General features: G+C 36.3%; 1 protein-coding gene and 1 long non-coding RNA gene across 2 annotated transcripts; one reads left to right on the top strand and one right to left on the bottom strand.

The window, feature by feature from the left end:
* Positions 1-604, top strand: LOC129758152 (uncharacterized). The gene is made up of 3 exons (XR_008739907.1): positions 1-95; positions 380-460; positions 522-604. It is a non-coding gene; the product is annotated as an uncharacterized LOC129758152 (long non-coding RNA).
* Positions 605-6,256: 5,652 nt separating this feature from the next.
* LOC129758143 (acyl-coenzyme A thioesterase 9, mitochondrial-like) lies at positions 6,257-23,389 on the bottom strand. Its single transcript, XM_055755609.1, has 5 exons — positions 23,074-23,389; positions 22,931-23,001; positions 7,466-7,711; positions 7,072-7,410; positions 6,257-7,013 (listed from the first exon to the last, which is right to left on the bottom strand). The coding sequence occupies exons 1-5, from the start codon at positions 23,223-23,225 to the stop codon at positions 6,385-6,387; spliced, it is 1,437 nt and encodes a 478-aa protein (XP_055611584.1). The 5' UTR covers positions 23,226-23,389; the 3' UTR covers positions 6,257-6,384.
* Positions 23,390-26,408: the final 3,019 nt, after the last annotated feature.

Genomic DNA, 26,408 nt, shown 5'->3' with positions numbered 1-26,408 from the left:
CCGAACGGGAATCGCTATCAAATTTTTTACAAACAGCTGAAAAAGAGGGAGAACGATGTTATATATACCTTGATTGAATGATGCTATTCGAGAAGGTGAGTGATCAATTAGCGTTTTGCAGTCGATCTAGATCAATCGAATTTCTCATCTTTAGCATAGAATGGTAAAAAGATTCAAAGAGAACCTCAATTAAGATGTTATATTTTAAATAAAAATATTTTTGTATGATTTCGTAGAAATTTTTTTTTCTGTCGAGCTTTTGCCTTTGAAAGTTAATTTCCAGTTTTAGCATTTGTTTTTTTATACTGCCGCTTAAATCCGCAAAAATCAAAATTGTGAATTATGAGTAATCAATTTTTAATTGAACTTTATTTCATAGATGCAATAAATTGTGAACGATTTACTGGCTATAGAACTGACCGCCAAATCACAACACACCAATGACGATATTTGAACTCCGGTAAGATAACAAATTTGTCAAAAAAACGATCGTGTTTCCTAATAATTTTTTTCACTTTTAGACCGTCTTTAAAATTGAACTAAGATACTCAACTTCACTTTACGAGGACGATCGAGCTCGGAGAAGGTATCACTTTGACGCCTGAAAGAAGTGGAAATGATATCGGATTTCGGCGAGACGTAGTTGGTTCTGGCTATATGGTGCCCCGATTGCTGCCGGCTGTATTGGTCCCATAGCTGACAATAAATTTGGCCAGGAGTTGGTTTCCGTTCCCATCTCGATGTTGAAGAGTTCGATGGTAGCAGTTAGCATGGATGCAAAGAAATTTCATGATCGCGGAAACGATATCGATTTTGAGCTGGTTTTCAAAACAAAGGATCCTGGAGCGACAAAATCAAGACCCGTGACAGTGTATTTTGTGTTTACGTTATATCTATCAGTGCATTTCATATTTAATAAAGGATTTTGATTAAAAATATCAGTATTCTCCATTCAAAACAAAACAACTATTGCCCACCGACATTTCTCAAATGGTGCTGTACAAGTAAATCTACTATAAACAATAATATTGTATCCGGAACTGAAATTTACATGAAATAGCATGGGTAAAAGACATTGAGTTTTAGTGTGATAACACTGCTTATGTGAAGGAAGTTTACATGAAGTAAACAGTTTTATCACAGGTAAATACCCGATTCCCTTCTACCCATGCTGTTTCATGTAAATCTACGTGGATTTTTCTAAGTGTGTGTGCACACTTGACATGGAATGACCCATATGCTATTTTAATGGCATTTCGGCGAACGTTATAACGAAAATTCTCAAAGGAAGAAATTAAATGACGGATAGATAAAGCAGATGCTTATTAGAAATTTTTTTTTATAGGTATTGAAATTGAGCCAAGAGCATATTTTATGGAAAGCTTCAAAGGTGCGTCCTAGACTCTTTGTCCCGCATCAACATCCATACATCCAACCCGATGTGTGGTACAGACCCGTTCGTTTTTGGCAACATGCCCGAACATTTTGTGTTGCCAAAATCGAATGTTGCCAAAATCGAACGGTTTTTTTTTCTGAAATTTTTTTCACTTATTTTTACAAAACAACCATTTTTATTATCATTAATGTTATTTTAAGTCAATTTCCGACCTTTTTTAGATTTTTTATAATTTTTTTCTCAAGTTTTTTATGCATTTTGCACTATTTTTGTTTTGTTTATAATCTTTGTTTTTTGTCATTTTTGCTGTTTTTGTCATTGTTCATCATTTTTAAGTTGATTTTGTCATTTTCAGTCTTTTGTTTGTATTTGTTTTTAAATTTTTTTGTTCATCATTATTTGTAATTTTTGAGTACTTTATAAATTATTTTAAAAAACTTTTGTTTTTGTTGTTGTATTCGATCACAATTTCTGAACGTTAACACGTATTTATGGTGTTTGTCTAAATTATATTGGTCCTGCTATAGAGAAAACTAAAAGGTAATGTCGCTTCTAAAAACCGTTCGATTTTGGCACATGTGCCAAAATCGGATGTTGCCAAAATCGAATGTTGCCAAAAACGAATGTTGCCAAAAACGAACGGGGTCTGTATTTGTTTGTTTGTTTGTTTGTTTGTTTATTGTTCCAGTAGAGTAAGAATACAATATTCTTTTCAATTACTACTTCCGATATACACAATTCGTCATTCACGTTCACTTATTTTAATTTTAATTTTAATCCTATTCTATTTTATTTCCTATAACTAATAATTTTCACAGTAAGAATCCAATGCGGCTACTAATTCTGGTGCTGTTTCCAGTAGTTCAGACATTCTCTTTTAAAAATGGCTTCTGATTGTATACGCCTAACATTTGGGGGTAATGAGTTTTAGTTGACAACACCTCTCACAAAAAGAGAATTTGCATACAAGTTGGTCCTAGTAGTAGGCACAACACAATTGCGCAAACGGCTTCCTTGAGCGCATATGAGCTTTTCAAATAGTGCGGGGGGATAACGAGTCGAACCAAGTTTACTCATAAACATGCAGGATCTAAATGCATAGAAATTTTTCATAGAACATCAAATGAGATTTCTTTGTAGATGACTTACTCGATCGTATCGGATTAGGCCATAGACATATCGCACGCAACAATTTAATGCAACATTTAGTCTATTCTATTATTTCCGGAGTTTCAACTGTTCAATAAAACACGTCTTTACAGTATAACGTACAATCAGTATAACGTCCAAACAATATATTTCCACTACAAGCCTACTTTAATACATAACAACTGCTGGTCATGCTGACTTAGTGATCACAAGTAATCACCATATCTCGTTTAGTTTAAGCAAAGTTTTGAGGTATGTTGAATTTTCATTATATAATCCTGGAATTTTGAAGACTTCCGCCGACGCCCTCGATTAGTTGACGACCTTCCTGCATGACTTCAGCAACGTTTGGTGGTATTGATGGATAAGTAATATCGGATCTATTTGTTCCTTATTTAGTGATGCGGTTTCATAGCGATTTCCTATAAATTTTCCCATAGAAGTTACAAATCCAAGAAAACTTCGAACTTCTTCAGAAGGTCTGGTAGTCCGAAATTTTTGCAAACAGCCGGTTTGGTTTCCATGGGTCGAACTACTTCAGCTGAAATCTTATGTCCTAGTCTTATGAATTTAACGGCTTTTTTAAAACGCCTAAAGTTTGTGATAAACTTATGTCGTGTTCTTCTTGAGTTTACTCGCAATAACTTGCAACTTCGCCAGAACGAAAATATCATCAATATAATTGATAACATTTTCACAACCAATCAATAAAAGAGGATTTATTACACGTGAAGTTTTCTCAGAAACTCAAATCCATCTCTTTATTTAACCGAAGCCATTAGAATGGAGTGTTATTTGACCTAATTTGCCCAATGTTAAGCTTTTTTCTTTATATGTCCTACCAACATAAAATTTTATGTCTTTAAAATCCGATAGAATGAACTGAAAGGTATTTAATGCTTAATTTTTAAATGCCTATTTACAGGTGAAAAGATTAGAAAACGTGATCTGTTTTGCCCCGTTTTACCCCTATGAAGTGTGGTGGTAGAGTGTAGGAAAATAAGAAATTCATAATAAAACATGAACATATGAAAAAAATGAATCTCAATTTTAAAATTTACTAATCAAAATTGAGTTTCAGTTTTGATCGTACACTACCCAATTTTGGTTTGTTTGTTTGTTGGTTTGGTTGGTTGGTTGGTTTGTTTGTTTGTTTGAAAAAAGAAACCGAGTCACCACATGAAGAAGATGTGATTTTATAAAACAATCGTTTTAGGATTCACTTGGAATTTGATCGATTTTTACGTAATGAATATCAATTTAAAACTTGAAAATGGACACAATCACGCCCAAAGTTTCAGATCGTTCGACTGATTTATGCTCATGATATACAATTTTGTAAAAGAATTTATCTTTTCGAAAAGTTAATTGATTTGAATATCTTTTTCTTGTAAGTGGTTTTATTTGTAATTAATGTTACCTCTGTAGCATTTCATCAATCTTAAGGTAACAATCACGTCACATAGAGCTTTCCGGTTGAAAAACTGTTTTGGATCAAATTATTTTTCACAAAGCTATGACTGTTTATTTTTCTAGATGATAAGGTCGTAGTTTTCCTATTGTACTATATTCTGACAATATATCAAGGGGATCGCTGTTGACATGGAATACATCTCTTTAAGATTTGTCGTCTCGAAATTAGAGAAATAGATTTTTTCAGAACAATTTTTAGATTCTTTGCATAAAATGTTGAGTAAATGGTCGGGATAAAGAATTTCAAAATAAATCTGATAAAAAAGTAGTCTCTCAAACCCAATGCAGTTGAGTTGACTTTTACACTTTCGACAATGCAAGTTGCCCGACATTCATACATTCATAAGTGTTTTCAACGAGCTTAATAATATCAAAACTTCAATTTTCAGATTCGACGATAGAAAAGATAAACTTATGGATTTATAAAGTGTCTTTGAATTATTGAATTAATTATTAAAAATCAACATTTAATGCAAAAAATGTGGAAATTATAAGTAGGAAATAATTAATTAGAACACAGAAATTACTAAAATTAAGGCCGGAACAAATTTCAAATCCTTCTTTTGTCACTCGGAGTTGGGACATCGCGAAGGGGGGACAATAAAAAATAGAGCGAAAAACAAATAAATTGGAATAAATTGCACGAAAGCTTGTATGCAACAAAATTGCATACTATATCGTTGAACAGAACTTATAAATCAAGTAATTTTTTTATCGAAAAACTCAATCAAATTAAGAATACAGAAGGTGAAATAACTTCCACCTTATAAAATTCGTTATTTGGTCTTGTAATATTTCGGATATTTGATTTTTTTTTTTCGAAATTTACGTAAAATATTTTAAACTTTATTTATTCCCCCCTTCGGGTTTTTTGGAAATTTCGAAGGGGGGGGGGGGGGGGGGGTGACAAAAGAATAAATTGATATTTGTTCCAGCCTAATGGTTAAACGTAAATATCCATTTATTCATGTAGTCAATGAACGTGTTCAATTTTGTATGACAATTTGTATGGAAAATGAACTTTTCGCATGTCCAAGAATTTCAAATAAGTTTGGAATAAAGTTTGTTTTAAATCATTGATTTTGCCCATTCTTAAGATTAATTTTTTGCCAACATGAAAAGAACCAAAGTATTTCATGAAAAAGTTATAACCATTTCGAAATAAAAAAAAATCGTAATCCATTGAAAAGTATTGTAAAATTTCTGGATTTGCTTCTGGAGCTTTCAATCATTATATGACATGTTTTTGCGAATGTTTTAAATCAACACACTTATTGGCTATGCAAAGCAGTATAATGCGATTCTTATTTTCATCCTACGGTTAACCAGCTTTCAAATTAGCTGTCAAAACACTAAAATTAAAAAATATTTACCTATTTTGAATTTTTTTTATGACAACAAATATCATTTCTGGGGTAATAGTTAGGTTTAGTTTTTGCTCAAATGCTATGTATAGCAAGAACCAAGAAATATTTTAAAAATCCAAAATTATGTTTTTTTTTCACTTTCAGTACATCTCTGATGGATTTTGAATGAAAATTTTGATTTTTCCATACAAGCCTCCTTACTAATTCAAAACACGTTGTTATTATTCAGGACTTAATCAATCGCTTCCAAAATTTGTATTGCTATTTTTGGCTGTAAAAACAACCAAACAAAGTTATTGGAGGTATACAAATTTGTAAATTTAAAATTTTCAAACAAATTTTGAAGCGGAGTTATGTACAACAATGGGCCAGGAGGAGATTGAGCGGACCAATTGTTGCACAACCCGACATATTTTTTGGTTGAGTAAGGATCATATTTTTTTTTCAAAATCATGGTGTTGAAATAGTCCAACAAACGTTTGGTATAGAAAACTGATACGAAAAATGTTTTGTTCTGATGTAAAACCTTATTTGCCGTAGAAGGAATGTCAAGGTTTTTCTTAACAATTAGCACGAAAACCGCGCGAAAAAAAACAAGCAATATTAAAACTGTCGTAAGATACACATTTAACAGCAGAAATATCTTAAAAGCCTCATTTCATCAGAAAACGTTCCGAATCACACGATTGAGTATTATTTTCAAGGAAAAGTTGAAAAACAGCTGAAATACTGACAATTTAAGTCATACTGTGCAACAATGGGTTAGGGGACAACGATTGGCAAATCTCCCTATCTGAAAATCAGTATTTAAATCCTATGTACCAAAAATTCATTGAAGGCTTGTGATAAAATTATAATCAAACATGCTTACTTAAAAATAATTAAATTTTGTTTTATTCGTTATTTCAATAAATAAATCAATAACATAAAATAGCATTACAGATCATTTTACATCTTGGATGCTTCTTAAGCTGCGTTCGTGGAAAATATGAGTATGTATTACATTTTTGGACTCTTGGGAAATGCAACGTTGGTTGCATTTGCGTCCAACTCCATGGAGTATCGGAACTTACGGCGTCCGTCTAGGTAGTACATTGCTTCGTGATAAGTTTTGGGCATTATGCTGGGAAGTCGCTCAGCTACAGAGTAAGTATAGTAGAATGAATTCGTCGTCGTTTGCTGCCCGGTAACAGCATCGTAAACATCGGCGAGTACCACGATTTCCATGTAATGTAGCTCTGTGTATATTACATGGGCCGTCATATTTAGCATCGAAGATACGTCTACCGGTCGATGGAAGCTTATATCGGAAATGTGTTCCAACTTGGGTCGACGTTTGGCGAAATTGTATGCCAAGGCCCAGCTCAGTTCCAATGCGTTGCGCATGAGAAAACCTCCAAAAACTTTATTGTGTGCATTCCTGTCTTCTGGATGTGAAAATACTATGTTTGAAATAGTTGCGTCTTCCATCCAGATGTATCCAGGGGGAAGAATTCGTTTGTTGAAAGCGCGGCTTCTGGTATCGATGGATTTGACGAACAAGTCATGTACCAGGCCTTGTTCAAAATCGTTGGGTTCTGTTTTTAAAAGATCTTCTTTCTGTAACTGGATACGTCTCCTTTTCCTAGCTGCAATGCAAGTAATTGATTAAAAATCATTCATTATTATGATTTACTAGAATATTACATTCTCCTCCATCAAATATGGTTTTTTCTTCTTCGTTAGCCGGCACTAGAGGATTTATCAGCGCTGATTTTGTATTTGTCGCGTCACGTGCCGCCATTAAGAAAAGTGCACGCGTTAACTTTCGCCATTTTCCATGCAGCCTCTGCTCCATCCAAACGACAACCTCAATCGATGTTTTGCCGACCCAACTCGCGTGTCCTGAAAGCCGAATGTCAGCGTCGTATGTTGGTACCAAATCGGTGAAATCGATTTTATCCACCAGAACAGTAACGAATGTGTAAGGCAATGGCACTCCTTCGGGAAGACTTGGTAGCTGAAGATGTTTGTGAACAACCCAGACTGCAAGTACAATGTACTTAAAAGTGAAGTTTAACATTTTTTTATATCAACCTACCGGCAAACAAATCCATATCCTCCATTAGACGACCCAATCGCACATTTCCCATGAATCCAACGTATTTGTCTTTCAATATTTTATCGGTGGTAAGTGGTATGATTGCAGAAGTGAACGAGTCTTGCATCGATCTCGAAGGTAGCTGATCCAGAGAAGTGGGTGCGTATTCGACCAAATGTTCCCGGGTACTAACGAAAGGGTTATAGCCAACTTCTATGCCCAATTTTTTGATGATCTTCTCTTTGACTGGAAGAGGAAATATATTCTTTTTGATTAAAGATTTGTCATCTAGACTCGACTGGAGTTTTAATGTAACACTGTAGAAATTTAAAACGCTATAGACTTCAGTAGTTTAAAGCCACAAGTATAAATACAACAAAACAAGGCAAAATTGTTTAATTATCAATTGGAAACGATGCACGAAAACGAGTTGAAATTTCTCAGTTCTTGGTAATACATTTTTAACAACAATTATTTAAAAATATAGCTATGTGTCAGGTTAAAGTGTGTAAAAACTGCAACCGAAAGTTAAGTTACTTAGCCCCTGTGGTTATGCAATTTTAAAAAATTTGCCAACAAATTTTTGTCAGCGAAAAAGTTTATCGTTGGGCAAAAGTCGTTTATAATCATAAAACTAAGCTTCTTGGATTTTCCAGCGAAAAAAAAAATGGGTTTTAGATGTTTAATTTGCTTTGAAAGATATAAAGAAAACAAGAAAAGGGGATCAACTCTTCCCCACAGTTTCACCTGGACTACTCTCCTACTCTAAATATTTTGTAATCTGAAGCAACAAAAATGGTGGAAATCAGTCATTATTTGACGAAATGGCATCCATTTAAAATTGAGTGTCGATCGGGGAGGTCGAACATTTTGACGCCTCATTAACAGTGATGAATACCATGCTTAAAAATGTTATCTCATTTTTGAAACTCAAAAAAAATTTCATCATAACTTTTATCTAAATGCGGTCTTCGGATGAAATACTTGAGCGTATTCAAAGATATCGGCCCAAAGGCACCGAAGTTATTGATGAAAATCTGATTTTTCATGTTCCTCCCGAACAAAATGTCTCAAAATTCCAAACAAACTCCGGGTTTGTTGGCAACCCCTTCCCGTGGTCCGATCTGGCCCAAATTTGACATGAGACCTTGTACTAGGCCTAGGATCAATTTTAGCCTGCAACACATAACATTCTACAGGTTTTAAATTTCCCATAGATACAAATTTTTGGCACTCTAGTAATCACGTATTGTGTTTTAGCGGCACCGAAAGTAAGCGCTGCAAGAATTCTTTTACATCGTTTTGTTAACACCTGTGGTAAAAATTTTACGGTTTTTCGTACATTATATCAAAAGTTATTGGAGATGGAAGGCGTGAGGAGATAAATAATTCCGCGCACTAACGTTGATCGATATTGATAAAATTTGTCCACGTAGTAAAATATACCTTTTTACTTAATTCCATAAAATTTTGAGATAAAAAAAAGGAAACTTTAAAAAGTTACAGTGTTATTTTGTGAAGCAATCTCAATTTCTTCCTTTTTCAACAAAAATAACTGTAGCTCTCTTTTAAGTGCTTGCAAAATGTTCAAAATTTAAAAAAAAAATGACAAATTTATAAGTTGAACTAGTGTGTGTTAAAGTTTCATGAAAAAATATCAATTGTGTAAGAAATGGCAGCATGTTAATGTTGGAAGTACATATGTTCGTTACTCCACGCGATTTCATTTTATTATTCAACGCTTCTATTCGGTAAGATGCATTTCGGAAAGCTTCTGGTCCAATAATTTCTGCATGGTGACAGCACAAAAAAATGTTCGTGCAAAGTTAAAAATTACTTTTCTGCACAAATTTTCGAAAAACAGATTATTTGGCGAGGGATATGTTGCTGCGGAGCAAAGACCAGAGTGTTCGTGACAAATAATATTGGAATCGATGCTGTACAAGTAAGAATGCTTCAGAACCGTGTACTACCTTTCATTTAACCCATGAAGGTCCCTTGAAATTTGGGATAGGTTTAGAGAATTGCAACTACAGTCGGGAAGTCATCCTGTGGTACCGCTATAATAACGCACATCCTTATATTTGTTCGTTCATTCGTTTATGAGATACTCTTCTAAGTGAACATAGCTTTATTCGCAAAAGTCAAGCGAAAAAACACCATAAAATTTTTATCGAATATAAAAGATATGAATATAAAAGATATGAATATGTATAAAAGATATGAATATGTATAAAAGATATGAATATGTATAAAAGATATGAATATAAAAGATATGAATCGAATATAAAAAAAATCGGTTGTATGGACTTTAGGCTAACAACCTACTGCACCCGATTCATAAAATTGTTACGGAATCCGAAAGAAATGGAACTTTGGCGACGACTTCAAGAATGAAAACACGGACATGAATTGGACCTTGGAACGTTTTAACGTTTGCCTAACAAGGCAAACTGGAACAACTTGCTAGAGAGGCTAGCCGCCTCAAGCTTGAAATTCTGGGATTGAGCGAAGTCCGTTGGCCTAATACTGGAGAACACATGACACAATCCGGGCAAGTCCTGCTGGCATACGAGGAGAACATGCTACTATATATAATAAACGAAAGAATAATCGTAGCCAGATTTAGAACACGGGTTAGAAACCTTACAATGGTCCAGTGTTATGCGCCAACTGACGTTGCCGATTTGCAGGAGAAAAAGCAGTTTCGCAGTCAACTGAACCGCGCGGTAAAAAATTCCGAAGGGTGACATTCAAATCCATTTGGGCGACTTCAACGCAAAGATTGGCTCCGACAATCAAGACCTTGAGCGCATCATGGGGCGCCATGGCCTAGGACATATGAGCGAAAACGGAGAGGTGTTTTATTAGAATTTTGTGGCAACAACAACATGGTGATCGATGGATCGCTATTCCCCCATTGACCAGCACATAAGGTCACTTGGGTTTCTCGAGATGTTCGAACAGAAAAACAAATTGACCACATCTGCATCAGCCGAAAATGGAGTAGTCCGCAACAAACGATGCGCAGATATTGCATCTGACCATCACCTCGTCCTTGGCGAGCTACGACTAAGAGTTGGGCGAATCCAAACGGCGCGAGGAGAAAGTCGGGTGTCGATACGACATCCAGCGCACAATGGGGAAAAAAGTGTACAAACCGCGAAGAAATTCAATATCTTTCGTGCTACATGACCAAAATCTATGGAAATATACTTTCCTTTTGTGGAAATTCCCGGAGAATCGATTGGACATAGTTTCAAACTCCGTACAAGCTTACGAAAGGAGATATAGTGCCTTTTTAACCCCTAATTCCCCTAAATTTTGTAAACATTCCAGAAAAACACTGATTCGAACCAGAGAATTTTGAACGAAAACAGACCTATCGTGTGTAATTTTTTCTGAGGAATCGAATGAAGGCTGTTCTGGCCACCGCACGCTTTAGAAAATGGAGTTATGGCTGTTTTTACCCTCAATTCCCCTATATTTTTCAATTATTTCAGAAAAAAGCAAATTCGAACTTGAAAATGTTGAACCAAATAGGTTGTATCTTGTGTGATTTTTTGCGAGAAATCGAATGAATGCTGTTTGAGCCCCCGCACGCTTTGGAAAATGGAGTTATGGCTGTTTTACCTTCAATTCCCCTCAATTTTTCAAATTGTTAAGAAAATGCATGTTCGGACTTAAAAATTTTGAATTTTTTGGGACGTATCTTGTGTAATTTTTTCCGAGAAATCCAATAAAGGCTGTTTGAGCCACCGCACGCTTTGGAAAATGAAGTTATGACTGTTTTTACCCTCAATTCCCCTACATTTTTCAATAATTTAAGAAAAAAGCATGTTCGGACTTGAAAAATTTGAACCAAATGGAATGAATCCTATGTGATTTTTTCCGAGGAATCCAACGAAGCCTATTTGAGCCACCGCACGGATAAGGAACAGGAGTTATGGCTGTTTTACCCTCAATTGCCCAACATTTTTGAAATAGCTCAAAAAAAGCATGTTGAGACCAGATAATTATGAACCAAAAGTAAAGTATTTTGTGGAGTTTTTTTCCGAGGAATCGAATGAAGGCTGTTTGAGCCGCCGCACGCTTCGGAAAATGAAGGTATGGCTGTTTTACCTTCAATTCCCCTACATTTTTCAAATTGTTAAGAAAAAGCATGTTCGGACTTGAAAATTTTGAATCTTTTGGGACGTATCTTGTGTGATTTTTTCCGAGGAATCCAATGGAGCCTGTTTGAGCCACCACACGCTTTGGAAAATGGAGTTATGGCTGTTTTTACCCTCAATTCCCCTACAGTTTTCAATGGTTTAACAAAAAATCATGTTCGGACTTGAAAAATTTGAATCAAATGGGTTGTATCTTATGTAATTTTTTTCAAGGAATCCAACGAAGCCTATTTGAGCCGCCGCACGGATTGGAAACAGAAGTTATGGCTGTTTTACCCTCAATTTCCCTACATTTTTCAAATAGCTCAGAAAAAGCATGTTCGGACTCGAAAATTTTGAACCAAATGGAACGTATCATGTGTGATTTTTTTCGGGGAATGCAACGAAGCCTATTTGACACACCGCACACATCGGAAACAGGAGTTATGGCTGTTTTACCCTCGATTCCCTTTCATTTTTTCAAAAAGTTCAGAAAAACCATGATCGGGCTTGAAAATTTTGAACTAAACAAGACTTATCTTATGCAATTTTTTCCGAGGAATCCAATGAAGCCTGTTTGAGCCACTGCACGCTTTGAAATAGTGAGTTATGGCTGTTTTTACCCTCGATTCCCCTACATTTTTCAATGATTTCAGAAAAATGTAGGGGAATTGAGGGTAAAAACAGCCATAACTCCATTTTCCAAAGCGTGCGGTGGCTCAAACAGGCTCTATTGGATTTCTCGGAAAAAATCACACAAGATACGTCCCAAATGATTCAAAATTTTCAAGTCCGAACATGCGTTTTCTTAACAATTTAAAAAATGAAGGGGAATTGAAGGTAAAACAGCCATAACTTCATTTTCCGAAGCGTGCGGCGGCTCAAACAGCCTTCATTCGATTCCTCGGAAAAAACTCCACAAAATACTTTACTTTTGGTTCATAATTATCTGGTCTCTACATGCTTTTTTTGAGCTATTTCAAAAATGTTGGGGAATTGAGGGTAAAACAGCCATAACTCCTGTTCCTTATCCGTGCGGTGGCTGAAATAGGCTTCGTTGGATTCCTCGGAAAAAATCACATAGGATTCATTCCATTTGGTTCAAATTTTTCAAGTCCGAACATGCTTTTTTCTTAAATTATTGAAAAATGTAGGGGAATTGAGGGTAAAAACAGCCATAACTTCATTTTCCGAAGCGTGCGGTGGCTCGAACAGCCTATATTGGATTCCTCGGAAAAAATTACACAAGATACGTCCCAAAATATTCAAAATTTTCAAGTCCGAACATGCATTTTCTTAACAATTTGAAAAATTGAGGGGAATTGAAGGTAAAACAGTCATAACTCCATTTTCCAAAGCGTGCGGGGGCTCAAACAGCATTCATTCGATTTCTCGCAAAAAATCACACAAGATACAACCCATTTGGTTCAAAATTTTCAAGTTCGAATTTGCTTTTTTTCTGAAATAATTGAAAAATATAGGGGAATTGAGGGTAAAAACAGCCATAACTCCATTTTCTAAAGCGTGCGGTGGCCAGAACAGCCTTCATTCGATTCCTCAGAAAAAAATACACACGATAGGTCTGTTTTCGTTCAAAATTCTCTGGTTCGAATCAGTGTTTTTCTGGAATGTTTACAAAATTTAGGGGAATTAGGGGTTAAAAAGGCACTATATCTCCGTTCGTAAGCTTGTGCGGCGTTTGAAACTATGTCCAATCGATTCTCCGGAAATTTTCACAAAAGGAAAGTATATTTCCATAGATTTTGGTCATGTAGCACGAAAGATATTGAATTTCTTCGCGGTTTGTACACTTTTTTCCCCATTGTGCAGCGGTTGGAGAATTCAGAGGTGAAAAGGGCATACGTTGAACAGCTAGAATCCCGAGCCTCGGAATTGCCGACAGACGGAACAGTCGAAGAACAGTGGTGTGGAATCAAGAATGCCTTATCACGACGAGCCATGGTACTCTCGGTAAAGTTTGTGGAAGAAGAAGTGAATGGATGTCGGATGAAACTTGGAGGATGGTCGATGATCGGAGAAAGGCGAAATTCGGAATTGAGCAGGCATGTACCAGGTCAGCCAAAGTTGCCTTCCGCTTACGATATGCGGAGCTGGAAAAGGCAGTTAAACGAGCTTGTAGACGAGACAAGAGAGTGTGGTCAAACTACCTAGCCGAAGAGGGAGAAAAAGCCGCATGGAGATATCCAATTCCTTTATGACATTTCTCTCCGCCTCAGTGGTGCACGGACTAATGAAAGAATACCGCTGAAAGTCCGAGCAGGTCAGTTATTGACCGATCGCACAGATCAGCTCAAACGATGGAATGAGCATTTCGAACACCTCTTCCGAGTCACGAATAGCGATGGCCAACAGAACCCGCAGCTCGAAGCTTCAACAGTTAGCCGCATAAATGCATGGCGGCAGCTCGGAAGCGCCCTCGCTGGCTGAAATAGAAGCGGCAATCAAAAACATGAAATCCAACAAAGCACCTGGGATCGATTGCATCTCTGCTGAAATGCTGAAAGCCGACCCTGCCCTGTCAGAACAAATGTTGCACCGTCTTTTCGCTGACATCTGGAATACTGCAACATTCCCGGCCGAGTGGATGCAGGGTATCCTCGTAAAGGTCCCGAAGAAAGGATACCTGACAGAGTGCGGTAACTGGCGAGGCATAACGTTGATCTGTACAACCCTCAAAGTACTCTGCAAAGTGATTCTGAACAGGATCTAGGAGAAAATCGACGCTACACTCCGACGGCAACATGAATTCCGATCCGGACGATCATGTGTGGACCACATCACAACGCTACGAATCATACTGGAACAAATCAACGAATTCCAGGACTCTTCTGCTGGTGTTCGATGATTTCGAAAAAGCATTCGACCGACTTAGCCATGAAAACATCTGGGCGGCTCTAAGGCGACGAGGGGTACCAGAGAAACTGGTCCATTTCATCGAAGCACAATACGAGGCATTTTCGTGCAAGGTCTTGCACGATGGTGTCTTGTTCGAACCAATCCCGGTAACTGCTGGAGTGAGACAGGGATGTATCTTATCATCGCTACTTTTTCTCATCGTAATGGATGAGGTTCTGACTGGATCGATCGACTGTGCAGCGAACCGAGGATTGCCGTGGAATCCTTCAACAATGAAGCAACTGAACGACCTTGACCTGGGAGACGATATTGTTTTGCTCGCTCAAACACAACCAAATATGCAGAGCAAACTCGACGACCTCACCGAAAGTTCCAAGGCAGCAGGTCTCAAAGTCAATGTCGGAAAGACCAAGTCGATGGAGATCAACACCGGAAATCCCTCCAGTTTTATGGTAGCTTGTTACCGATCCAAACAATGTTTGCATTCGGTACCAATTCAATGGAGCAATACAGATTTTTGTTTTGTTTACGCGGTCTTGTTTTTATTTTGTTTGGTTTTGGCTCATTATTTGTTTATTTAAATTTAAATATAGCTATAAAAAAAATTAGCTTGTCCAATATGCCCTAATCGAGGTTGACCGTCAAATGACAGGTGTCATTTGACACATATGACACCGGATCCAGAAAACCCGAGAGAAAAGAGCGGGAATCTGGAGGCTCATGCGTGAACGACGGCGGATGTCTCGTTCACTTACATCGGGATAAGGAAACAGTATACATCTACCTACAAAGAAAATCCTCGAAAGTGTTGGAGTTTTTGTGCGGAGTGTTCGGCCAGGAAGGCCTGGAAAAAAAGGGAGAAACCGCTGGTGCAAATCATTGGTGCCGATCCGACAATTGTGACACGTTATTGGTCGAGGTACTTACACTTCGTCACTTGGTGTAAGCTGTGAGTACCCGGTTTCATCCCCATCCGTCTGGGAAAGCGTGACGTCGTTTCCACACGCTTTGCCCGGTTTTTTTTATATCCCGACCGCACTGCTTGACCCCCAACTTAAGCAGCTCCGAACGACGCCCCTGCGTTACGAAAACACCCGGTTAGGCCGGAATACACCAGGCGATCCACGGCCCACATCTCCATTTGTTGTGGTTCGTCTATCAGCTCCCGGTCAACATTCACCACAGCGTGGTTGGCCCGTAGCAGCCGAATCCAGCGGACGCTGCTCGGTTCCCTATCGGTTGGTATTGGAACCAAAGTGGAAGGCTTCTCCAGAAAAGACGAAGCGATTTCTCCATCGATGGCCATCGAAAACTTCGGACGGAAAACCCCGGTGACGGCAGAAATGGCAAGTTAAATAAAATGGTAAAACCGTATCCTATCTGTTTAAAAAATTAGTATATGTTTAATGAGCCCTGTGATTTGTCTTGTTCGATTGTGTTGGTCCGCTTTGTAGACAGTGTTTGGTCGTTCCCGTCCTCCCTGAGAACGTGCGCCGACCCTGAGAACGTAAGTATTTGTGTTGAGCTGGCCGGAAGTGGATGACCTAGTCACTAACTTTCAAGCTAGGCAACAAGTTTAGAAAGTGGAGTGCTTCCAGTATCTTGGTAGCCTGATGGTGGTACCAGGAAAGACATCGAAACCCGGATCAGAAAGGCCCGAATTGCGTTTGCGAATCTCCGAAACATCTGGCGGTCACGCCAGATCTCTCTACGAACGAAAATCCGAATCTTCAACTTAAACGTCAAATCCGTATTGCTGTACGGGTGCGAAACTTGGTGCACATATGCGGTGACGACGCGAAAACTGCAAGTGTTTGTTAACCGCTGCCTGCGGAATATCATCCGCGCTTGATCGCCTGGCAACTGGATCTCGAATGAGGAACTACATCGCCGGTGTAATCAAAGGGCTCTAGAAATCGAGACTCGAGAACGTAAGTGGAGATGGATTGGGCACACGCTGTGAAAAGATGAAAACGAGATTTGCAGAGAGGCGCTAGATTGGAATCCAGAAGGGCAACGAAGAAGAGGCAGACCCAGAAACTCGTGGCGGCGAAGCCTATCCGCTGAAATCCGAACTGTCGACGAGAATCTTGAATGGGACCAGGTGAAGACGCTGGCCTCGGATCGTCAACAGTGGAGGTCTTTTACCACTGCCCTATGCACCGGAGGATCGGCGCGGGATCATTAATGATAATAATGAAAAGATATCTGTACCAAGTCATGAAAAGGATCTGTCTCCATATATGGGGAATCGAGAAAAACGGGTTTGAAAAAATACAATCTATTTTAAATTTCTTATTAAAAATCACTTAAATTTTTTGCTTTTCATGAAAGATAAACGATTTTTAGAAGCATACGCCATTTATTAGAATAGAGGAATATCAATATTCATGAAAAAACAACGCGCTATCGTAGATAGGACCTACCTCACGTTATTTTGTCTCCCTTGTTTATACATCCTTTGCTATTTTTTTCATTTCAAGCTAGTTTTAAGCTCGCGTTCATTTGCAACTATGTTTTTGTGTTGAATTAAGTGTCAAATCTTTATGAACACATGAAAAGGATCAATCTCCATATATGATGTATCGAGAAAAACGCGTTTGAAAAAAATACAAACTATTTCCAATCGAAATTTTTGCTTTTTATGAAGGACAAAAGATTTTCAGAAGCATCCTCTATGTTAGAATAGAGGAATACCATTTTTCATGGAAAAACAACGCGCTATCGTAGATAGAACCTAGCTCATGTAATAGTTTGTCTAACCTGTTTATACACCCTTTCTATTTTCTTATTTTTAGCTTTAGTTATAAGCTCGCATTCATTTGCAACTAGGTTTTTATTAGAGATGTACCGAATAGTGGTATTCGGCGAACGACCGAATACCGAATATTGACCTTTTCAACTATTCGGCCAAACGAATATTCGGTCGAATATTCTATTGAGTTTTGATTGAAAAAAAACAAAAGCGTTAACTTTAATTTCCATCTTTTGTCAGTATTAATTCCTCTCATGTTTTCGAGTCGATTATTTTCAACCAGATGATATTATCCAATGATGTATTTCAAGATCTTTTCAAGTTGGAGTTTTTCATGTTTTTAAAATGTCACCAATAACTGACAGGACAAGACATCAGATAACTTATCGCTTCTAGGGCGTTTATCACCAAAGAGATTGTGTTCCTATGAAATCTGGGAGAAAATATGTCAAAACGGGTGCCAAGCAATTTAAAATTGCTTGTTTGATATTGAATTAAATGAAGGTCTAATTTGAGCAAAATAAAAAGTTGTTAAACAAGATTATCTTCAACCTCAAGCATACCATACTTTCAACCACGCGTATCCACACGGTCAGGCATAAAGGAGGATTGTTGTAAAACATTTTTAAAAAAGGACAAAAATTATGCTCATTTTGAAATTTTTCAAAAAACTGTTATTGAACATAATATCTAAAAAAAATTAAATTGAAATTTAAGTTTTTTATTTAATTTAGCAAATAATTGAAATCATCACGATCGAAATTCGGGAAATCTTAAACAATATCTGGACATCCCGGCCAGATTTAACTTATCTCGAATCTCTATAGGATTTATGAGAAAGCCTGGATATATCAAGAAAAGTAGGTATAAAGCGATACTCGTCAGCATTCTCCTGTTCTATCTACAGTGATAAATACTCGGATACACCTTAGATGTTAAGCTGAAACCATATAATTTGGATGTTTGTGTAGCTTTTACAACATTAGTTTTGGATATTAAGTAAAATACCTATGCAAAATCATTTGAATAAAATTACAAGTTAGTTTTTCTATAAATTTTCATAATAGATATTCGGCCGAATACATAGCTCAACTATCCGGTGAGCCGAACATTCGGCTTAACGGTTTTTTGGTGATATTCGGCCGACCGAATATTCGGTACATCTCTAGTTTTTATGTTGAATAAAGTAGTAGCGAAAAATGGTTCCGGAGTAAAGGATGTATATCAATGTGATGGCAGTATTGGCTTTAGAATGTTTATAGGTCTTTTACTCAAATTGAGTTTTTAATGTAGCTGAATATCATTTTCTCAAAAGGGGTTTACCGTTAAGTAGTGCAAATGTTGGCCTATCATGAGGTACTGAAAATGGGTTTGTTTACTTTTGGAGACAGATCCTCTTCACGTGTCGGTACAGATATTCTCTTAGCAGACTGTGAAAGCTGTTTTTTGTCGATTCTTTGCGTTCACTTAGGCGACAGTGTGTAAAGTGAGGTGTAAGTGAAGGCGAAATCATTTATAAGAAAAACGCATTAGTTTATTGACCTAAAATGTGTTATTTTATTCGGGACTAGCTGACCCGGTGTGCTTTGCTACACCTTTCAAAACCAAATGATATTTTCAGAAATTATTGAAATTTTTATTGTTTTGTTGGCATTATTTTAAATCACATTATGACATAATTCATTAGCAACCGCTATAAAATGAGAGCTGCAGCTGGAGTTTCGAATTGCAAAACAAAGATAACTTAAACTTATATTCAGCATCATGATCTTTAAATTTTGTTCAAGATCTGAGAATTTTAATCTGTTTCCTTAAGCTTAGCCATAAAAGGGAGGGTCTCAAATTATTCGTACGCAGACAATTTACTTTATAAAATATGGTTGTATTTGCTTGATATGTTCTGGATTAATGCTAAAAAACTGATAGGAGATCTATAACAATCGTAGAAACATATCTCGTAGCCAAGTACCTTTTCATGCCATGTTTGTTTCCATTTGTTGGCTTCGTTTACATAAATTGAGAACTTATGCTAACAAAATTGTATCTGGCTCACCTCCCTCCACCTATGTACCTACTCACTGAAAGGAGGATGGTGAGTCAGATAATCATAGAATCGTATCAAAATGATTTACCATGTTAAGTTTTGTCCATTTCTCGGATTTTGTAAAAAAAAAAGTTAAATGTAAGCTTTCCTCTTCCCTTCCTATATTCCCAATTCTATCCTCCTACTGCAAAAAAAGAATTGATTCACATAGAAAAAATTCTCTGGTTGAAATACCATCCCATGCCACATTTGGTTTTTTTGCGTAGTAAACTCTTGAGTTATGCATAAGCTTGAAATGAAGTACCATCCCCCCTTCCGTTCTCCCCATTGAATGGTGGTGTGAGAACTTAATGTTCATAAAAGTATTTTTCGTACTCAAACACTTTTTGATGCCAAATTTTCTTTCATTTGCTCGATCAATTCTCGAGTTTCGCAAAAAAATTGTATGGAAGCCCTCCTTTCTCCCTTAAAATCTTTCCGCTGAAAAAAAAATGGGGCTTAAATTTATAATAGAAACATTTCTCGTATCCAAATACCCTTACATGCCAAATATGATACCATTTGCTTGATCAGCTCTCCAGTTATACTGAAAATTGTAAGGGAGACCTCTACTTCCCCTTATCATCAAACTCTTTGAAGGAGTGAGGGATACCAAATATTCATAAAAGCATTTCTCGTACCCAAGTTTCATTCTATGACAAATTTGGTTCAATTTGTTGTTGTAGTTCTCGAGCTATGCAGTAAAAATTTTATTAAACTCCCCTCCTTCTCTCCTTTCTCCCCGCTGGAAGAAGGAAGGGGTCTCAAACAGTCATTAGAACATGTCACGTTCCCTACACGTCCATGCAAAATTTGGTTTTATTTCCTTAATTAGTTTTTGAGTTATGTAAAAATTTATAAAAGAGGCCCCCTCCCCCCTTTATATGTCCCTTCTGGAAAAAAGGATGGGTCTCAAATAATCATAGAAATATTTTTTATATTAAAATACCCTCCCATGCCAATTTTGGTTCCATTTGCTTTATTAGTTTTTGAGTTATGTAAAAAATGGTAAAAGAGGCCCCTCCCCTTTTCTACTGGAAAGAGGGAGGGGTCTCAAATAATCATGGAGATATTTTTCGTATCCAAATACCTTCCCATGCCAAATTTGGTTCCAATAACTTGATTAGTTTTCGAGTTATATGAAAAATTGTAATGTAGCCCCCCTCCCCCCTTCCTTTTACCCAACTGAAAGGAGGGAGGGGTACCTTATATTCCTAGAAATATTCTTCGTTCCTAAATACCACTCCACGCCAAATTGGATACCATTTGCTTGATTGGTTCTCGAGTTATGCAAAAAATTGTCTTTTGTTTGGGAGGCCCCTCCCTCCCTTCATGAGAGAGGGAGGGGTCTCAAACCAAAATAGGAACCTTCCCCTGCCTCCAATACCCCCATCTGCCAAGTTTCACGCAAATCGGTTCAGTAGTTTTCGAGTCTATAGGGAACAGACAGACAGACAGACAGACAGACAGACAGACGGACAGACAGACAGACAGAAATTCATTTTTATATATATAGATTTTAAGCCTCTTGTGTTTATTCATCCCATAATTATCGAGCAAAAACTTGCCTAGCCTGTAATTTATATCAAAACACAGCATCAAAATGTCTTTTGCAAAGAAGCTAATCATTGCGTCGGTTGAATGAGTAAAAAGATTCCTTAATCAATTTATTCGATATACTCAACAATTAACTAAAAAAATGTTTAATATACATATCTATTCAGTTGGAAAAAGAAAACTGCTGATGGCCAAGGGAGTTTTTATGTCAAATATATTATGAAAAAATGTTTCATTCCAGATCGTGATTAAAAATTTGTGTCCTACATAAAAAGGAAACAATAAACATTCGAAATAGAACAAAAGTTTTTTGAATATGCTACTTTGGAACGTTTCGTGTATTAAATAAATACACTGCCGTTCTAAGCAAGATTGTCCCATGTGGAAAAACGTACAAACGAGAAAAACGCGATTGAAATATCAGCTATATTTCCAATTTTTCTCTCAAACTAAAAATTCACCGACAGTTTTTTCGTAGTGAACAATTCAAGTTAATCATTTTACAATGTTTTCTGCCAAAAAAATACATTTCCTACAAAAAAAAAACAGCAAATTAGAGCCAAAAATGCTCCGTGTGACACTTTTGCGTAGAATCAGAGCGCATGCCGATGCTAGTTCTACGAAAAACTGTCACACGGCTACAATTTTTCTATCATTTTAAAAGCTTGCGTAGTTTATTTTTTTTGCCAAAAACTCATGCTAAACCGTAATTTGAGAATTACGTTCCTCTTTGTTTATAAAAATGTATAGTTGAGTATGGATCTTGTAAGTAGTGCCTACCGAAAGGTGTTTAGTGAAAATTTCTCTGAATAAAACACTCAAGGCTTCTCGCTCCTCCTCTGCCCTCTATTTTAGTGTTCTTTTCAGTGAATAACATAAAATTCAACAGTTTGAACTCATCTTAAGACAATTTTTTGATAAAATTTGCATTTTTCATAGAATTTTCTCTACTGTGACATTCTTGCGTAGAACTATCAACATAGAGACAACCACCTTGATGAAAATTTCGTATAAGTTCAGAACAAAGTATACTTGTTTGTGTTTTTATTCGAAAGTTAACACTAAAAGAGACCGTTTCCAGCAAAAAAGTGAAAATGACCCAAAAGTTACATGGGACATTCTTGCGTAGAACGGCAGTACAGGACATAAAAAAGACCAGTTTGATACTGTAAAACAAATCTTATTTGCAAGCAAGGCTTGTGCTTAAGATGACAACATATTATGTGGAATAACATTATCAAGCGAGCTAATCGATTTAATGATCTGTTAATGGAGCTTGACACCCATTATAAGATCGCATTTTCTTTATCGTCAACAAAGCCTGAATGAATCAGGTATATAGACGTAGACCATTGTGTCAAATCAGTTGTACCTAATAGTATAATACTGGGCACTTAAAAATGAGATTAATGTTGCAGTTTACACATGCTGTTATAACCGAGTTTTAACTACTAGCTTTGGTATGTTTTGCCTTTCTTTCAGAAAGGTATAGTTATCGGTCGATTTGGGAGATCATTAATTATGGGTCTTAGATTTTTTTTTTTTTTTTTTTTTTTTTTTTTTTTTTTTTTTTTTTTTTTTTTTTTTTTTTTTTTTTTTTTTTTTTTGTTAAAGTATTAGGAAAAAAAAAAAAAAAAAAAAAAAAAAAAAAAAAAAATTGGGCTTGTGATATAGCTCAGTTGGCAAGTCGATTGCTTCCTGAGCCGATGTCCGTGAGTTCGAGCCCAAGAGTAAACATCGATCACAGTTGTACCGGATAAGTTTTTCAATGACTTGTCCGCCAACTACATCGTTGATATAAGTCGCGAATGACATAAAGATGTTAAAACGACTATAATCGAAACAAAAAAAAAAAAAAAAAAATTAGGAAAAATTACTATCCCTCCTGTTTAGCTTAACTATTAAAAAAGTTCAGAGTGTATGAATTCTCTCTTTATCATTGTATGAAAAAAACACAACTCAAAATAGGAAGTTGAATATCTCCAAACAGATCAAACGGCGATCTGTATTGCTAAACATGATATGACATCATCGAAGCTCACCATCATTCATAGTGCCAGCAGTACACTCGAGTTCACTATTTCCTTTCAAGTAACTTATGCTAGACGACATCCTGCAAAACAAAAACATCGTTTGTAACATTTTTTTACCGGAAATGCTGCCCTTCAACTGAACACATGCTTACCTTAGTCCATAATTACTTTTACAATTCATATTAGTACTTTCCAAATTGACAAGCACACGACTTTGATTAACTTGGCCATTTAACTTAACAAGAGATTTGTCCACCAACAGGCGCGCCCCGATGGAGCCAAGTTGTTTCCTTAGCAGGAACATCTCGTTTTAGCTCTATTCACACCTTTATACGGACAAAATAGAATAAAAAAGTTTGCGGTCACCTCACGCAAATCTTTCACCTAATTATAGATTCAACACGAACTTATGGTTCTGCTCCGCTGACGAAGAATGCAAAAGTGTGATCGAGACAATTTTGTTGTTTACAAAATTTTGTTTACTTCGTGTGTTGGGAGATTTTCTCAGAGAGGGGTCCTTTCGAGAGAAAAGCGTCAATCTCGCTAACTTTCAGCTCAGTTCAGAGTGACGGTTACTCAGTTGTCGCCAAAACCGCACCTACTCAGTTCTGACTAAACGGCTTTTACTCAGAAATGACTAACAGCCCTTTTCGCGACAACTGAGTCTTGGTTACTCAGAATGCGCGAATTATTCTGAAGCGGTTTTTGACCGCTTTTTCATGCTAGAATAGTTAAAACTTGTATTATTATTCACACTAATGATGGATTTGTTGATTTGATAAATAACAATAGTAAAAATAATGTCCATACACCTTTATTTTCAAAATAATCCACAAACTTGTTTAAATTTTTTTTCACCCGTCAGGGTTCGTCTCTCGGGCTCGGGACCCAGTATGCCGTACCAGATTCAGCTTTGGCAAATTTATTTGGACCATCATCATTCGTCTCAGAACCCTGTAATATAAATAAAACCGGATTAATACCTAGAAATTACCTTTAAAATGAATATTCACCATGTAAATTTTCTAGTTTTGCCCAAGGAATATTTAAAGAAGGTAGTGCCAAGGCAGCCCTGCTCTAGTATTGGTACAGGCTGAGACGTCACAATCACGAAAATTCTGTTTATTAACTAGAAAACTTTTCTTTTTCGATGAGAATTCGAAGAATCTCCTGGAAATTTTCCACTTTGAAAACGTGTTATTGTAGAAGGATTCTTACTCTTCAAGATGGGTGCAAAAAAAGTTGCATTTACGAATAATTTTTCTTTAAAAAAGACCATCGAAGTTCGAAAAAATTGTGGATTTTCACCACTGAAATTTGCAAAACTTTAAAATTAGTTCGAAGTCTTCCATGAAAATGTTCAAGTAAGTGCAGTTTAAGCTCCTCATTACAATAAAATGATCAAAACACAATTTTTGATACCAAACCACACTTTAATTGGCATTTTAGTTAACTGAGTTAACAATCATGAATTGATATTAATTGTTCTACATAAGAATTGTATATGTTACACCGGTTGGATTAAAATCATTACAATCATTTGGACACGCAAGATCTACCAGCTAGACTTTTCGAAGCTGATATTTTCTTCATTTTTGCAGCTTCAAGGCGACATTGCATTCATTAATAAATTAAGAAAATAACATTATGCAATCTTCTAAGGACCAAAAAACTGCATAACATTATGAAATAGAGGCCTCCCGCATACTAAAAAACGATATCTTAAATAGTCATTACGATACATCTACGGCTCCAGAAAAAGTGATTATCTATGTGAACGTAGCTATTACTTTAAACTTTACTTCGACAACGATAAAAACGAAAAACTAACGTTCATATGAATAAATGATATGGTATCTGAAAAGGTGAATGAATGGTTCAAACGATTTTTTTCAAATTTATCAATAACCGTAAAACTGTTCTCGAACCATAACGCATAGCGTTCATGTCTTCTGTCAACAATAACCGAAACCCGTATCAGAGATGCCAGATGGTTTGAAAAACAAAAACTCAGCACAGGTTTATGAAAATATCCTATAACTATTTATTTATTTATCGGTTCATGTATACGAATCAATCGTCTATTTGTTAGATATATGAACAAAAAATAAACGCAACTGCACACTCAGAAAAATACTATTATATATACCATAAGATTCTCTTATGAAGTGGCGCCATAAGAAAAATCTATGAAATTCATAAGATTGTCTTATGAAGCGAATGAATTCTTCAGATGAACACCTGCTTCAATGAGAGGTTGTTGCTTTTCATAAGAGGGTCTTATGGGAACAGAAAATTGTTCGCTTGAAGAGAAAATATCAAGATAATTGATGTTAAAAACAATCAGTTTATTTTCGTGGGTAATTTGTTGTTTGTTTACAATACCATCATGATCACCATAAGCGCAGTACATCAAAGCACGGTTCCAACAGTCATTCTGCCGCACCCGGTCAATTGAACTTATCCTTTTCGCCGGTCAACATGCTGAAAAGTAAACATAAAAATATGTGTTTACGTTAACAAATAATTTGAACGTTCACAAAAAAATAAACTTACCATGTAGAATAACAAAATCACTTTCAACTTTGAAAAAAAAAAAACTGATGGCTCCTCAACTGGTTAGCGCTTGGTACAACGACGAGAAAATGACTGATGGAATGAATGTGTTCATTATTTTTTCGCAATGCCGCTTCTTCTATTTTTCATAAGAACTTCGTATGAATATTGAAAGAATTTCATAAGACTCTTATGAAGAATTAGTTTGGACGCAAAAAAGTGGTTCATAAGATGTATCTTATGAAATTTATAATAAGATTTCCTCTGAGTGCAGTATAGAAAAACAAAACTAAGATCATTGAATCGATAACAATATTCTATTCAGGACTTAATACTCATGCTGTCTACAACAAGTCTTGAAAATAATGAATACAAATTTACTTAACTGCATGGTGTAGGACACATTGGCTGATATGAATAAAGCTCTGTAATTGCTTTTGCTATTTTAAAGCACTTTGAATTGCATGCATATTTTTAATCCGGAGCTGGTTGAAAGTAATTGGCTATACTCTGCTTTTTCATATCAAGTTGAGCAAATGCTTTCAAATTTTGCCATTTTAAAGTTCGAGCTAAGTAAAAGGTATCGAAGCAATGTCTATTTTCTTATTCATACCACCTATTGAATTTTGAGTTAATTTCACATTTTAATTTCATATTGCCACAGTTTTGAAAACAGTCTAGTCGGCATCACTGCCGACAACACAAACAAAAATTGACAACAAACGTTTTCCGCGTTCCAGTTCAATCCAAATCGAACTCCCGTAACTGCGCCAACAAGTTCTCCCGATTGTGGTTCGACTACCGACAATCCGCAACCGCAATTGAGAATCTTAGGAAGATAAACAGGAAATAAGACGATTTCTATGTTCATAGCAGGTAAATTTCATTACATAAATTAACATTGACAAATTTGAAAAAAAAAAAAGGGTTT

Source organism: Uranotaenia lowii, chromosome 3 (assembly GCF_029784155.1).
Source record: "Uranotaenia lowii strain MFRU-FL chromosome 3, ASM2978415v1, whole genome shotgun sequence".
Lineage (NCBI taxonomy): Eukaryota > Metazoa > Arthropoda > Insecta > Diptera > Culicidae > Uranotaenia > Uranotaenia lowii.
The sequence above is the reverse complement of the archived record's forward strand: the minus strand, read 5'-3'. Positions and strand labels throughout refer to the sequence as shown.